General features: G+C 40.6%; 1 protein-coding gene across 2 annotated transcripts in view; it reads left to right on the forward strand.

The window, feature by feature from the left end:
• Positions 1-16,836, forward strand: part of CHP1 (calcineurin like EF-hand protein 1) — a gene marked incomplete at its 3' end in the record, with an annotated part of 37,225 nt that overhangs the window by 1,376 nt on the left and 19,013 nt on the right. For both annotated transcript variants that reach the window (XM_082648817.1, XM_082648816.1), the window contains exon 2: positions 6,718-6,790. In XM_082648817.1, coding sequence (XP_082504943.1) covers positions 6,718-6,790 — 73 coding nt within the window. The remainder of the gene's footprint in view (positions 1-6,717; positions 6,791-16,836) is intronic.

Here is a 16,836-nt window from a genome sequence, read left to right on the forward strand (position 1 = left end):
CTTCAAGTTGGAAGGGGTGTTATCTAGCCTCATCCCTTGTCAGACTGGTTTACTGCTTTCAGCATCTCCTAACTTACCGTCATTAAGCCTCTCCATAAAGACTTTAAGGGCCTCACCGCCTACCAATGTAGTCCTTTTGATGATTTTGAATGAATGACAGAAAGTAGTTAGCTGTTTATAATGTGCAGTACTTATTTGGCTACTTGACCTTATGGTCATTTTATGACTTACCCTGACTCCAAGAGTAGAAACGTAGGCAGTTTGGATTCAGCAAGCATTTTATTACATTTTGTGGTTATGACCTCTGGCCACACTTGTGAGAACATAAGAACTACTGTGGGCCTAAGGTGACACCAGAGTTAAAGCATTCATGCTTAAAATTAAAAGTCACATAATGAGGGAGTGTAAACCAGAGTGAGGGTGGGAAAAAGCTATTTTTACCTCAAGAGGAAGGGAGCAATAATCTCATTCTGGTTTTATTACATTTGACCAAATGAAAGTGGCCTCAATTGCCTTAGGACTCTGGATTATATTTTACTGTGTGACCTTGTGAGAACTGAGTACTCCTGCAGAACTATTTTCCTAGTTGCCGAAAAGTGAATCAAGCCTGAGGGAGAGTCTCAGCCACAACCAGTACAAATGTATGTATTGAGCCAGAAAGCCTAATGAAACAAGTACTTATTGAATTTTTGCAATGTCTATATTCAGTACGATACTGGGTACTCAAAGCAGATGGTGACAAAAGATGCTCACAAACCTGTCATAGAGATAAGCCCACAGGAGTTAGGATTAGCATCAGGACATAGGGTACCTGAAATTGTGTGGCACCTCTTTCAGAACTCAGGGAAGAGTCCTTGTGAGCTGGCTTTGAGGAGGACAGGAATTGGGCCTTGATTCATGCATGAATTGATTAGATTTGGATAAATTAACCTAGGGCATTTTGGGTGGCTTCCAGGTGCTTTCTCCCCCAGTATGCTACCTGTCATTCTTCTGCTCTGGGAGTTGAGCCATCAATTTATCCAGTTAGTGCCGATCAGCAGAGTTGATTTTTTGAAGCATTAATCTTAGCATGATGCAAAAGGTTTAGAAGAATAAAAACAACGGATACCTGAGGGTTGGGTAGAGAGGTGGAATTAGTCCTGTTTTCCTCTGCTTCTTGTTCTGTTAAGAGTTTGGGGAACTATCAATCAGAAACACTTCAAGTTAAGAACAAGTATAAGACATTTCTTTACTCGCTTTGCCAGTAAGAAAATGTAGCATGATTGAGTAAAACTGACTTTATATTCAGTATGAAAGCTTTGCATTCGTAAGTCTAAATTGATTAGAATTCATGTATGACTAGGTTATCCGGTATTTGAAATTTAATCTCTAAGTGTTTGGAAAAGTAATTCTAAGTAAGAATTCCTTGTAAGCCTCAACTTTGTCATCTGTAAATGGGAATAATAATAGTACCTACTTTATAGGATTCCTAGTGAGAATAAAATGAGAAAAATGTAAACTACTTAGAATAGTGTCTAGGTATGTAATGAGCACCAGGTGTTAGCTATTACCTTTTGAACCACAGATAACAATCATCTTATTGGGAAAATACCATTAGCATATGCTAGTTATAAAAACTTTGTCTAGAGCTATATAACTGGAGAGGTGACGGCATTTTACACTTTTCCTATTTTCAGGGGGTATTGGATTAGGAATCATGTTTTCCCAATTCTAAGGAAATAAAACTTTGAAAGGAGTAGAAATCCTGTTTTTTCTGTTTGAAAAACACTGTCTAAAAACACTTTGTGTTGGCGTAAAACATTTGCTATATTGTCTTAGTTCTATCACCTTCTTTCACTCGTCAACATTTCCATAAATTAAAATCATTTCAATAAAAGTTGTCATTAAGGTCATAAGTGTCTTGGGAGTTTCTGTATGCTCCACCTTTAGTTCACTTAACTGTGTGGCAATAACCTGGCTGGGAATTACTTAAAACCTTTTAAAAAGAAATAGCCACATAATCTGTGAGAAACAACTCATGCCAACTGAGTAGTAATAAATGCCGATTGATTTATTTTTAGCCTCTACCTTCTGGTGTGTGTCATGTGACATGGCAAAGATATTGAACAGGTTTGGGAAGTACGTTTTACAGGCCAGTGAGGTTTTGTTTGTTTGAAAGGGTGTAGTGATGATAGAACTAGTGTGGGTTTCTCTGTAGTTGCAACAAAGAGCACAAGACAGGCAAAGGCAATTGCTTGAGAATAATTTCCTGGGCTAGAATGTAAGTGGAAGTTCAACTTCAGACTGCTCCTGCTCAAAATGCAGAACCCCTTCATGGCCCTCATCTGCCTTGCCATAGTGCCTGAAGGTTCTGTCACTACAGAAGACCCTGCTGCTGTCTTCCAGCTCCTATTTTTTTATTTTTGGCTGCGTTGGTCTTCTTTGCTGTGGGCATGTTTTCTCTAGTTGCAACAAGCGGGCGCTACTCTTCGTTGCGGTGCACGGGCTCCTCATTGCGGTGGTTTCTCTTGTTGCGGAGCACGGGCTCTAGGCGCGTGGGCTTCAGTAGTTGTGGCATGTAGGCTCAGTAGATGTGGCTCGTGGGCTCTAGAGTGCAGGCTCAGTAGTTGTGGCGCACGGGCTTAGTTGCTCTGCAGCATGTGGGATCTTCCCAGACCAGGGCTTGAACCTGTGTCCCCTGCATTGGCAGGCGGGTTCTTAGCCACTGCCCAGCGGGGAAGCCCTATATATATATTTTTGGTGAACCATTTTAAAGTTGTAGATGTTAGAACCCTTCACCCCTTAAGCATTCTGCATGTATCTCCTGAGAATAGGGGTTTTTTTCCCTACATAACTAGAATACTATTATCACACCTAAGAAAGTTGACAATAATTCTATAAATATTATCTATCATTCAGTCCATATTTAGACATCCCCAGTTATAAGAAAGTTTTTGTTTTTGTTTTTAATCTCTTTTAAGTCTCTTAATCTATAGGTTTCCTGAGAGAGTAGGCCAGCTCTTGAAGTCCTCTTGCCACAGGAAATGCGAAATATTGGGGTATGGAGTGTTCAGGAGGAATGGTTAGGGGTGCAGGCTTCAACCTCTCAATCTTTTGAGAGTTACCTTCGGTTGCACATATATGCTTTACCTAGGTTATTAATCTGTTCTTCTGCGTTAAGATTTAGGATAAAGGCAAGGGCAAAATGACTTTTTTTCTTATTCCCTTTTCATTTTTACTCCTCACTTTGCTTTTCCTCCTTAGTGCTTGGCATTTCTGTGAAATGCCTTCTTTCTCTGAGCACAGTAATGATAGTCAGAATGGCTTTTAGTCAGGAAGATTAGCAGTGTCTTTTAAGTAAACTTTCAACAATAGAAACGAATTATTTGCCCATCAGTGGAGAAAAATATAGCTTCGTTCAAGATATGCCCACATTCACAGCCTTTTCTGAAAGTAATTGTCAACTCCTGAGACTTCCTTTGGGTTACCAAGAATGATGCAGGTTTCGGGCACTTGTCCTGCTAACCTAGCGCCTTCTGGTGAGAATAGTTTCCTGGAAACTTGTCCTGCCTTCCTCTGTGGCAGTTCCAATACCTTTTTGCTCCTTGAAGTTACTCTGAGGTATACACCTTGGAGTTTGCTTTATATTCTTGGTCATAGTGAGTTTAGCACCTGAATTAAAGCCTGCTTACTTGCTGTTGCTACTGTTGCTGCTTCTTCTCCTTCTTCTCTTTCTCCTCCTTCTTCGTCTGTTCTAACGGAGCTCTTTGTAACAATATCATTATAACATTAGTTCCGATATTTAGGAGGTAGATTGAGATGTAACCATACTGAGTTGTGTTAAAAGTTGGCATTTGGTTGTACATTTCTCCCCTGATTTCCACATAGCCCAGTTTGTCCTGGAAGATAGCAGTTTTATGGTTGTTTGGATACTTATTTACACAGTTATTTTTAACATATTGGTAAATTAGGAACTCAGCCATAAACTGATCTCTTTTTCTGAAATATGGGATATAATGTCATACCATTACTCACTAAGGGAATTTTAAAAATCGTACTATAAGATTTCAGTGTCCCTTTCTTTTGGATGGTGTTCTAGATTAGAAAGATGTCTGATGGCTCACTTGTTAGTTGAAGAAGTTGGACAAGGTGACAACATTTCTTCCAACTTAAAAATTTTATAACTTGCTGTACATACTCATATATACATACATACGGAATTTCTAGAAGGATTCACAGTAAACTGGTAATAGTGTTTGACTCTGGCAACGGAGACTGAGGAATGCGGTTGTTAGGGTGACTTTTCGTTATGATCACCTTTTTTTTTTTTTTTTTTGTGCGGTACGTGGGGGGCTCTCCCTGTTGTGGCCTCTCCCATTGCGGAGCACAGGCTCCAGACGCGCAGGCTCAGCGGCCATGGCTCACGGGCCCAGCCGCTCCGCGGCACGTGGGATCTTCCCGGACCGGGGCACAAACCCATGTCCCCTGCATCGGCAGGCAGACTCTCAACCACTGCGCCACCAGGGAAGCCCTATGATCACTTTTGTACCATTTTTACCATGTGGATAGATTGTTTTCTCAAATTAAAAAAAAAAAAACTAGTATAAAAAGAACTGCAATTTGAATGTGTTCCTTGTTAAAGAAAAGTAACCTGAAATATATAATACTCAGTGGACTAAATATTATGCAGTTATTAAAAAGGACTCCAATATAGAAAAATTATGAATTAATAAATGAAAAATAAGCTATTATGTTTATGTAAAGTACACAGTGACATGTTAGATGATATATGAAGAAATGAAAGCAGTGATGTTGAGATGGTGAACGAATTTTGTTTTTTCAAAAAATCCTTTGGGAAAGTTAGTCATTCTTTAACTGACTTATTTTGTGAAAACTAAAGGGAACTTTAGTTCTAGAGCAGCCTTTGAGGCCCGAGGCCAAAGCCTAGTCAGGTTCCTGAAGAAAACAGTTGTGACTGGCAGAATGAGGAGAAAGCTGGAGATTAATTAGTACAGCAGTAAAACTGTACCTGCAGGCTCACAATGTAAGGATAATGATGATAATAGCTAACCTGGACTGCTTACCAAGTGCCAGACCTTTGCCAAGCGCTTTCCTCTCCTGGATTCTGTTAGTTCATTCCACAACCCCACTCACTCACCCCTCACTGGTAAGCTGTGGTGCCGTGATTGGAATCAGAACCTGTCAACCTGACTCTCACAAGAGTGTACACCAAGCTACTGACACCTGCCTGACTAGCAGAAAGGTCCACAGCTGCTTCAGTGTCTGGCCCCCTGCTGGCTCTGCCCTGGCTGGGAATGGTTCTGCCTCCTCCTCTGCTCTCTGCTCTCCTTAGAGAGCCAGTCGTACAGAACGGAGCCCAGCCTGCGCTGAAACCTGACGCTGAAGAATTCACAGCTTTGCCCAGTGTGTCTTCTCCTCCTAGCTCTGGGCCACTCACTTCCTGTTTCTCCTGCCAGTGGCCCTGTTTATTTTATCCCATTGTTCCTAAAACTGCAGGTGGATTTTTGTTTCTTGAGCTGGGGGAGGAAGACAACTACCAGGACTCCCTCAGCCACCCCTTTACCCGTGAAGGTACAGCCTAGGACAAAGTCCACACTTGCCACACGCTTTTTGGCTGTTGTCTTTTCTCCTTTGATAACTTCTTTTTTTCCTCCTACCTCCAATCTGCCACGAGACTGAACTATTTCCCAGAAATTCCTTTTTCCATTTCCAAAGTTTCATTGTCTACCTGTAGTTATTACCTCATAATTGTCAGCTTGTGCCTGAGTTAGTCCAAAATGAGGAGCAAAACAGCTTCCTTGTAGATGTCATCTGATGATAACATGACCATTTTACAAATTACCTAATTTCCTTTCTCGGAGCCCATTCCTTTACTGGGAACTCAGTGGAGGTCATGCCATCACAGAGAAGAGGCTGACCCAAGGCTGTGGTGATCTTTTACCCGAAGATCAGTCCTGAGGGAAAAGATAAAGCCACTGATGCTTGGGGTAGGAGTAAATCAGATTTTTAAAATACAATCTGTTTCACAAGACCCAATCTTTTTTTTTTTTTTTTTTTGCGGTACGCAGGCCTCTCACTGTTGTGGCCTCTCCCGTTGCGGAGCACAGGCTCCGGACGCACAGGCTCAGTGGCCATGGCTCACGGGCCCAGCTGCTCCGCGGCATGTGGGATCCTCCCGGACTGGGGCACGAACCTGTGTCCCCTGCATCGGCAGGCGGACTCTCAACCACTGTGCCACCAGGGAACTCCAGCCCCGATCTTTAATTCAACACAAGTTACCTACCCAGCTGTGGCAGCCTGAAACATCAAACTGATTAATAGAGATGCGTTTTTAATCAAAGCATGCATTTTCATAGCCTCTAAGTCAGGGTACTCAAAGGTGAAAGTTTCACAACTTCCTTTTAAACTAAATTTGGCCTTGTTTTGTTAAATCTTAACTACCTGACATTTAACACAGTCTTAATTAAGCCTAGACTTCATTCCTGAGAGTCAATTTTGTTTACTCTTGATTTAGTTTATTTTCTAACTCCTTTCATTCTTCCTGCTTTGACACTCTAGAGGTGAGTTGGAGTTGAGATTTCGGCCCACTTTACTGACTTTGAAGCATTTAATGTTGGCCTGGGACCAGAAGAGCAGCTGGCTTCTGAAGGGCCACATTCAGGTTCAATTCGAGTGGAGGGCAACTTCTCCAACTGGGACTAATTTTGTGTTCTTTAGTTTCCCACAGTCAGATCACCCGCCTCTACAGCCGGTTCACCAGCCTGGACAAAGGAGAGAATGGGACTCTCAGGTAGGCAGTTCCGTTCTTTATTTTCTGACAACGTCTGAATAGCTGCCTTTATCCAGAGAGCAGACACAATAGGCATCTGGAATGCAGAGAACAGGGACCATTTCTTCACTCATCTTTGAGTATCATTGATCCACAGGGGACTTACATACTAAGCAGAACCATGAATTTACATTTATCACTAGGTGCTTGCTACTTTACTCCAGCTCCCCTTAGTTTGGGTGGCCATTGCTCTGGTCCTATGAATGTACCTTTGGGAATTTTGGCTCTCTCTGCTTGAGTTTTCCCACAGCTCTTTTCCAAACATGTTAGCTTTCAGGAGGCTGACCCATAGCAATCCAAGATGGTGTAGGTTGTTTTGTCCTTTCCCCTCTCATTTCCCAACCCAACCCATATTCCTAGGGTACATCAGTTTATATGTATTAATGTTAGATAAGATGTTCAGTATTTTCGTCTAGAGCAGTGGTTCTCAACTGATGGCTATTTTCCCTTGGGTGGCCAAATATCTGGAGACATTTTTGACTGTCACAGCTGGGGAATGCTACTGATGTCTAGTGGGTAGAGGCCAGGAATGCTGCTGAACATCCTAAAATGCACAGGACAATCCCCCCTAAATGTCAGTAGTGCCACAGCTGAGAAACTGGTCTTGAGTAAGTATATGATTTCTGAGTAATGTAATGCTGTATCATTTCATATTTGTAATTGTCTTATAGTCAAATGAAATATCTCCTTACCACCACCTCCCAACCTAACTCAGTAGCAGCATTTTGTTACTGTTGTTCCTCAGCTTTGATTGAATGATATAGAATGAAGCTCTTTGCCTTTCTGGCTGCTGTCAAGAAACAATGGAGGACTTCTTTAGAAGCCTTGTAGCATAGGTGTGGGGTGTAGCATGACAGGGAGAGGAATATAGTTGCTGAGCCTTTGTGCATAATCCTCAGGCAGAAGAGCTAGAAAATGGCTGATAAATCCATAGGGCCATGTTTGTTTAGGGCAAAATCTGGCTTCACTGAAAGCTGGAATTGACCAAAACCATGCAGCCCAGTCATTAAAGTCAATGACTACGGAATACCTATAACGTGCAAAGACCACACTAAGTACTTTTTCTTTTTTTTTACCACACTGCTCAGCATGCAGGATCTTAGTTCCCCGGCCAGTGATCGAACCTGAGCCCCCTGCAGTGGAAGCGCAGAGTCTTAACCACTGGACCGCCAGAGAAGTCCCCTCTTTGTCTTTTTTTAATTGAGGCAAAATACACATAACATAATATTTCACATTTCAAAGTGTACATTTTAGTGGCATTAAGTACATTCACAACACTGTATAATACGTTTATATATTACCACAGTCTAGTTGCAGAACAGTTTCATCAGCTCAGATGGAAACCTCATACCCATTGAGCAGTCATTTCCCATTCCTCTCTCTATGGACATTTCATATAAATGGAATCATGCAGTATGTGGCCTTTTGTGACTGACTCTTTCATATAACATGATTTTTTTTTTTATTAATTTATTTTATTTTTGGCTGCCTTGGGTCTTGGTTGCTGTGGGCAGGCTTTCTCTAGTTGCGTTGAGTGGGGGCTACTCTTCGTTGCAGTGCGTGGGCTTCTCATTGCAGTGGCTTCTCTTGTTGTGGAGAAGAGGCTGTAGGCGCGTGGGCTTCAGTAGTTGTGGTTCACGAGCTCTAGAGCACAGGCTCAGTAGTTGTGGCACATGGGCTTTGTTGCTCCACGGCATGTGGGATCTTCCCGGACCAGGGCTTGAACCCGTGTCCCCTGCATTGGCAGGCGGATTCGTAACCACTGTGCCACCAGGGAAGTCCCCTAACATGTTCAAGATTCTTCCATGTTATAGTGTGTATCAGTACTTCTTTCCTTTTTATGGCTGAATAATATTCCATTGTATGCATAGACCACATTTTGTTCATCTATTCGTCAGATGGTAGAGCTTTGAGTTGTTAACACCTTTTGGCTACTATGAACATTTTTGTGTGGACTTATGTTTTAATTCTCTTGGGCATATACCTAGGGGTAGAATTGTGGGTCACATGGTAATTTTATGCTTAATTTATTGAAGACCCACCAAACTCTTTTGCACAGCTCTGTACTGTTTTACATTCCCACCAGCAATGTAATGAGGGTTCAAATTTCTCCACATCCTCATCAGCACTTATTATCTCTCTTTTGATTTTAGCTATTCTAGTGGATGTGAATGGTAGATCACTGTGGTTTTGATTTGCAGTTCCCTAGTGGCTAATGATGTTGAGCATCTTTTCTATGTGCTGGTTGACCATTTGTATGTCTTCTTTGGAGAAATGCCTATTCAAGTCCTTTGCCTATTTTTTAACTGGATGTTTGTCATTTTGAGTTTTTTGTATGTATATGTATACACACACACAATATATATATATGTATTTTTTGTTATATTTATACAAAATGAAAAAGAAAGAAGGGACTTCCCTGGTGGTCCAGTGGTTAAGACTGTGCACTTAACCCACTGCAGGGAGCGCGGGTGCGATCCCTGGTCGGGGAACTAAGATCCTACATGCCGCGCAGTGCAGCCAAAACAAAACAAAACAAAACAAAATGTGTGTGTGTGTAACAATAGATAGAAATGTAAGAGTCAGACTTTATTTTTTGGCCTGTGGATATCTAGCTGTTCCAGCACCATTTGTTGAGGAGACTATATAAATTTGTATTAGAAAAATTAACAAGACTAGAAATTTCTATTTTTCCTTCAGCCCAAATACTTGAATAATTTACTTGAGTTTGGGATTACGTCTTCCTCATAAATTCAGATTTAACCACTAAGTGAAGCTATAGAATTCACATTAGTTTTTTTTTTTTTTCCTGCGGTACGCGGGCCTCTCACTGCTGCGGCCCCCCCCCCCCCGCTGCGGAGCACAGCCTCCGGACACGCAGGCCCAGCTGCTTTGCGGCATGTGGGATCCTCCCGGACCAGGGCACGAACCCGTGTCCCCTGCATCAGCAGGCGACTCTCAACCACTGCACCACCAGGGAAACCCTTCACATTAGTTTTGAGTCCTTTTCTTCTTTCTAGAAAGGGTGATTTGTAAATGTGTGCTTTAATCACTTTCATTGTTTGCTGGAAAACAATGGAAAATCTTTTGTAAAAGGAGCTGTTTCTCCTCAGAAGAGGTGAAAACTTTCCATGTGTCAGTTAGTCTTACCTGCTCCTTAAAATCTAGGCAAGATTTGCTCTGCCCCTAAAACATAATTTCACACTCTATGGAAAGCCAGTGAACTAACTCACTCATTTGATAGGTATTTATTGAATACCTATGATGCACTAGGCACTGCTTTCTGTTCTGGTTTCTACAAATTCTTGGTAGGGGAAGAGGTGGTAGGAAATGATAGGGTAACTTTTGATTTCATGGTTACCTGAGTCTAGCTGATTCTTTTGTATTCAGCATTACAAAGCAGTTGGTCTGAAATCTGTTCTTTGATCTCCATCATGGTTTGGATTAAAATACGGGAAAAGCCCCAAGCCACCTTGAGTGCAAGAAGAAATTACCCCATTGTACTACATAGTAAACAACTAGCATGTTACAGTTAACCCTTGAACAATGCAAGGGTTAGAGGTGGTGACCCTCTGCACAGTCAAATCCGAGAATAACTTATAGTCTGCCCTCAGTGTACGTGGTTCCACATCTGCAGATTCAACCAATGATGGATCCTGTAGTACTGAAGTATTAACTATTGAAAAAAATCCATGCGTGGATGGACCCACACAGTTCAAATCCATGTTGTTCAAGGGTCAACTGTGTATATATCAATAAATCATTTTGTTGGACCCTCCCAATATCAGGGATTTCACAGTGGCTGTGCCTCCGACAATGGCCATCTCAGCCCCTGGCCATCTTGTTATAGATTGTCGTCCCCTCTCCCCCAACCCCATCTTTTCTACTCCCTCCAGCCGTAGACATAACCTGGTAAACTCAGAATTCTTTTATAGTAATAGAGTGATTTATCTCTCTCCAGCTTTTACCACCAGACTCAGCTCAAGGCCTGTCTTGACCTTTCTAGAACCCATCAGGGTGCTCAGCCGAATATAAGTTACCTCCAGTCTTTTTGTTACCTTTAACATGCCCCACTTTCCTAAGGAAGTTAGTAGGAGAAATATTTTTCCTTCCACATTTTCTTCACTTTCCTCTCCCAAGATGCTCTATGTCTGCGGCTTGAAGCCAAATTCTGCAGAGTGAGAGACTATAGTGTACTGTCCAAGGCTTTCTGTACTCCTTTTTTTTAAATTTAATTTAATTAATTAATTTATTTATTTATTTTGCCTGTGTTGGGTCTTCGTTGCTGTGTGCAGGCTTTCCTCTAGTTGCAGCGAGCAGGGGCTACTCTTCGTTGTGGTACGCAGGCTTGTCATTGTGGTGGCTTCTTTTGTTGCGGAGCACGGGCTCTAGGTGCGCGGGCTTCAGTAGTTGTGGCGCACGGGCTTCAGTCGTTGTGGCGCACGGGCTTCAGTAGTTGTGGCGCACGGGCTTCGTTCCTCCGCGGCATGTGGGATCTTCCTGGACCAGGGCTCGAACCCGTGTCACCTGCATTGGCAGGTGGATTCTTAACCACTGCACCACCAGGGAAACCCCTGTAACTCCTTTTTTTAAAGTGTCAGTCTCAGTGGGATCATGAAGCAGAAACTATAGAAGGCTTTGGTTAGAAATGGAGCTTCTGCAAAATGCTTTCAGAGATTTACCCCCAAAGTATGTTTTATAGAACACTAGTTCCTTGGCCTACCAATAGGTGTTGAGTTAAAATGATTGGTAATCTTTAGATGGGTATTTCACAGAATATAAATATATACTATAACCTCACAAATTTTACTTACTTCAGGTGCCATTATTTTGAGTGAAATATTTCTACCACTGCCATTGAAATTGGTCTTTGAAAAGCCAGCTGGGTCCTATAAGGTGCCCTGAAATGGTCCTTTGTAGGTCAGATCAGGGTGAGAGCCTGGTCGTTATCTGGATACAAAGAAGGTTTCTTTTGTTTAAGTATCCTTGGTGCTGATCTAATCTGTGTTAGATGTCAGGATAATGACTGCCCTTTGAGGAGGGGAGCAGATAGAGACAAAAAGAACATGAAGGAGGTATCTGGGTACTGATAGTAATCAATTTTTTGATTTGGGTGCCGGTTATAATCTTCACTTGGTGAAAATTCATCATACCGAATGCTTGTGATTTCTGCTCTTCCCTGTATGTATGTTATACTTCATTAAAAGTTTATTTTAAAAATATCCTGTGCATTGAGCAATTTTTTTGAGCAATTTTAATATTGGATTTTTGTCAGATACTTTTTCTCAGATAATACCATGATGAAAACTATTCCTGGATGGTAAATCCATGCAGGTTAAATTGACTACAGGGGACAGTACAGACCAGTTAAACTCTGCAAGAAAGTTATTACTGAAATTACTAGTTGGCTGTGTTGTTATATATCACTTTAAAAAAGATTACCTCTAGGGAATTCCTTGGCGGTCCAGTGGTTAGGACTCAGCGCTTTCACTGCCGGGGGCCCAGGTTCACTCCCTGGTTGGGGAACTAAGATCCCAAATGCCGCAAGGTGCAGCCAGAAATAAATAAATAAACAAACAAACAAACAAATAAATAAATAAGATTACCTATAAATTCTAAGAGATTGTTTCCTGAATGATAGCCATTTATCTGCTTAAAAACTAAGTGCTTTTGAGACTCATTTTCTTCTTTGACTTCATCCAAGAGGGCAGATGATTTCAATATCCTGGATAAGCACTTACTTTGTACACAATGGTATCAGTCATTCCAGAATGGAGTTTCACAGAACCATGATGCCAGTCTAATTCTCATTCTTTTAGTAGATAATCTTTTTTTTTCCTCTCTGAAACCTTCAAATATCTCCTCCTGATGTTCTGAAATTTCACAAAGTTGTACCTTTTTGTAGGTTATTTTTCATTATTCATTGCTCAGTATCAGGTGAACCTTCTCAATCTAAAAATACATCCTTTAGGGATGTCCCTGGCAGTCCAGTGGTTAAGACTCCACGCTTCCAATGCAGGGGGCGAGGGTTCAATCCCTGGTTGGGAAACTAAGATCCCACATGCTATGCAGCATGGCCAAAAAAAAAGTTAAAAATATGTCCTTTAGCTGGAAAGTTTTCTTCTGCTATTTCTTTACTTCCTCCCCCTCTTATTTCTTTATTGATTTTCATGGCATTTCTGTTGGTTGGCTATTGGACCACCGTGACTCAGTTTTCTCTCATATTTTCTGATTTTTTTCCATTGCTTTCTGACAGATATCCTTGAATTTATTTTGTAGACCTTTTGATGAACTTATCCACAGTCATATTTTTAATTTCCAAGAAACTATCTCGTTCTCTGACCTCTGCTCTATCATAGTAGCTTATTTTTGTTTTACAGATGCAAGAACTTATCAAATATCTATTGCGTTACTTACTAGAATCTTTCAGAACTCCTTTTTGTTCCCTGAATTATGATTATCTCTATTCATCTTGATCCTACTTTTTTATGTTATTGATTTTCCCAAAATGCCGGTAAGTGTTGGTTGTCCATTCATATTTATGAAAAAGTGTGGATGGATTACTGTAGAAAACTGGCATGGGCTTGTTTGTGGTTGCTTTCTCCACAGGTCTTTGCCTGGATGGAAGGACTGACTTCAAGCCCTCTATACTCTGAGCAGGGCCAGTAAGTTGCTAGACCTCACTTTAGGGCATACGGTCAGGGAGCAAGGGGACAAATTTGCAACTCTCTTCCCCAAATAAAAGGACTGTGTTCCTGGGGAGCCAGCCTCCAACACTTGGCCGAAACCCTGCCCAGGTGGATCTTTCAGTTTCTTTCCATAGCAGTTCTCCATTTTTATCCTGGGGACAAATGGTTTTATATTCTTGGGATGGGTCCTGGCAACAGTGGGCAGCTGACCCATTCTTAAGAGTTCCTTTAATTAGTTTTTGTAACTGCTACTTCCCTCACCTGGCAAACCTGAAAAAAAATTGTATTACCAAGACAAAAAAAATCATTTTTATCAATTTAATTTAAAATATCAAATGTTTTAGATAACGGAAATTATTATCATTTCAATGTTAATAAATATAAATAATTACAAATAGTAAATGATTTATCTCTATTATACTAAAATGTGGAAAACTTTTTTTAAAAATTAATTAATTATTTTATTTATTTGGTTGTGCCAGGTCCCAGTTGCGGCTCCAGGCCTCCTTAGTTGCAGCAGGTGGCCTCCTTAGTTGTGGCATGCAAACTCTTAGTTGCAGCATGCATGTAGGATCTAGTTCCCTGACCAGCGATCGAACCCGGGCCCCCTGCATTGGGAGCGTGGAGTCTTATCCACTGCGCCACCAGGGAAGTCCCCAGAAAACTGTTTTCTTAATTGAACGTGTGTTCCTACAGGTATGTCCAACTAGCAGACTTTAATGTCCTCATTATGTATGTTATCTAAGCATCTACCCTGGGTGCTTAAAATATAAGAAGTTAACTTTGAGGCTACATCTCTGTATAAGAGAAAGAACTTGGCATCTACCTTGGGTCCTTAAAATATAAGAAGTTAACTATGAGGTTACATCTCTGTATAAGAGAAAACTTGCACAGTGAAGATCAGTGTAGAGGGTTGGCATTTCTGGTTACTGAGGTCTCTAAAACTGGTTTCCCAGAGCATCTCTGTGCTTGTACATATCTGGAAAACAATTCTTCATTGTGAATTTTTTGGCCATAAAAAATGCCATTATACATGGTTCTGCCTACTACCAGTAATAATGTCTTAATCCTCAAGGAAGATTTTCCTAGGTATACTATGAGATAGAATATAATATTGGTATGTTTTTTAATGAGCACACAAAAATTTGCATTTTGAATGAATTATAACACTTGTGGTATGTGAGCTGCTTGGAGTATTTCTTTTTCTCCATTAGATTTGTGTTGGCAGACAAATTTGAGAAGCTGAGTTCTAGAGGTAGTGTCCAGATGATCTCCATTCCACTATAGAACAACCAGCAATAATAAACTGTACATTGTTTGACAGTTTATAAACTATTTTTTATACCCTTTCATTTTTATATTTATATTTTCAACTGTATTCCCCTTGATCTTATAGACCCCATTTTATATACAATCTAAATTCTAAGAGTAAAGTTTAAAAGTGTCGTAAGACAAGGTTTAGGTCCTTATTGACATTGGAAGTCCACGACTAGATTCTTCATTGAGACCCAAGGGGTTAGGCTAGGTTGTGGACTCAGCACCTGATACTAGGCCTGGTATTTAAACTGTATCTTTTTGCAGCTAAAATTACTTAAGCTCATTAGACATTAAACTGAGGTATGTGGCCTTGCAATTCAAATCAGCCTTAATCTTCATTTAAAAGGGACTAATTGTTGTTTCTTAACCTCTGTCAAAGAGGAACTACATTGTGTTGATAATGTAGACTTTGTATTATAGAACACATTATATAATAAGAGCTTAGTACATGTTTGTTGAATTAAACAATCAGGACCTCAGTAATTTTCTTTCTTTCATCATTTTAAGCAAACTAGTTATCTTATGAATGGCTTCTTCTAATTCATTAACTGATATAAAAATTATTACCCTAAATGATGAAAGAAGATTAGAATCTGGAGTTATTGTACCAGAACTTTGTGCTTAGTCCCCTGGGTCATTTTCTACGCCTGTAGAAAATGACCAGATGTGGTGGAGATGAGCTTGTTGAATTAATTAAGCACCCTGTCAATGTTAAACCACGAGAGGACCAGAGAGTTGAAGGCTCCTGGGTAAAATACGAACATTTCATTAGCTTCTAGTGCAAAGAGGGTGAAGGAATAAGTTTTCTCTCTTCTGTTAGTAAATGTCTTGAAGGCAGGAATCACCTTTTGAGTTTGTATTCCTTTTCCCCCCTTTTTATCTGGAAATAATTTCAAACTTACAGAAAAGTTGCAAGAATAATGCAAAGAACTTCATATACTCGATACCCACATTTGCCACTTGTTAACATTTTGCCACATACTTCAGTGTGTATTCCTTATAACAAGGACATTCTCATTTCAAAATCAAGAAATTTAGCATTTTGATACAGTACTATTATATAATATTCCATATTCTATATGGTCCATATTCCATTTTTACCTGTTGGCTCAGTATTGTCCTTCATAACAGTTGTTTTTCCTAGTCTAGGATCATGCATTGAGTTCAGTTGTATGTCTCTTAAGTCCTCTTTGATCTAGAACAATGCTCTGCCTTTCTCTGTCCTTTATGACATTGATATTTTGTACATATATTGTCTTTGTTGTAGGTAGCTTTATATTTTTGGCACAGAATATCAACCAAAGAATTTTTTTAAAAACAGTTACTGAACACTTTTTGGGAGAGCACCTTTCAAAAAGTTTATGTACTATGGGAAAGAAGTGTGGTTTTTTAGGAAAAAGAACATGTGCTTTGACTTACAGACTTAGATTTAAATTGCAGTTCTGCCACTTTTTACCTCTGTAGCACTGGACGTGTTACTTTATCTCACTGACTCTCAATTTCCTCTGCTCTGGGTCTTCCCTGGGAGTCCAGTGGTTAAGACACTGTGCTCCCATTGCAGGGGGCATGGGTTCGATCCCTGGTCAGGGAACTAAGATCTCGCATGCCACATGGCACGGCCCAAAAAAAAAAAAAATCAATTTCCTCAGCTCTAAAAGTGGTGACATAAAGAAATGAGATGAAGTATATAAACAGAGTTAGAATGGCACATAATGTATATACAGTGAATGATAACTAACAATATTCACTTCAGCAGACTTCAAGTTCTGAGAGGATGACTGCTCTTGCCATATTCTGTGGTTAAATACTTCTAGTCTGTAGAAGGCAATGGAGAAAAGCCCAGTCAGTTAGTTGTCATATTTTATGCTTTTTTTTTTTTAGCTGCACCAGACCTTAGTTGTGGCACATGGGATGTTTAGTTGCAGCATGTGGGATCTTTTAGTTGCGGCATACAGGATCTAGTTCCCTGACCAGGGATTGAACTCAGGCCCCCTGCACTGG

This window comes from Grampus griseus (genome assembly GCF_964374135.1).
Source record: "Grampus griseus genome assembly, chromosome: 2".
NCBI lineage: Eukaryota > Metazoa > Chordata > Mammalia > Artiodactyla > Delphinidae > Grampus > Grampus griseus.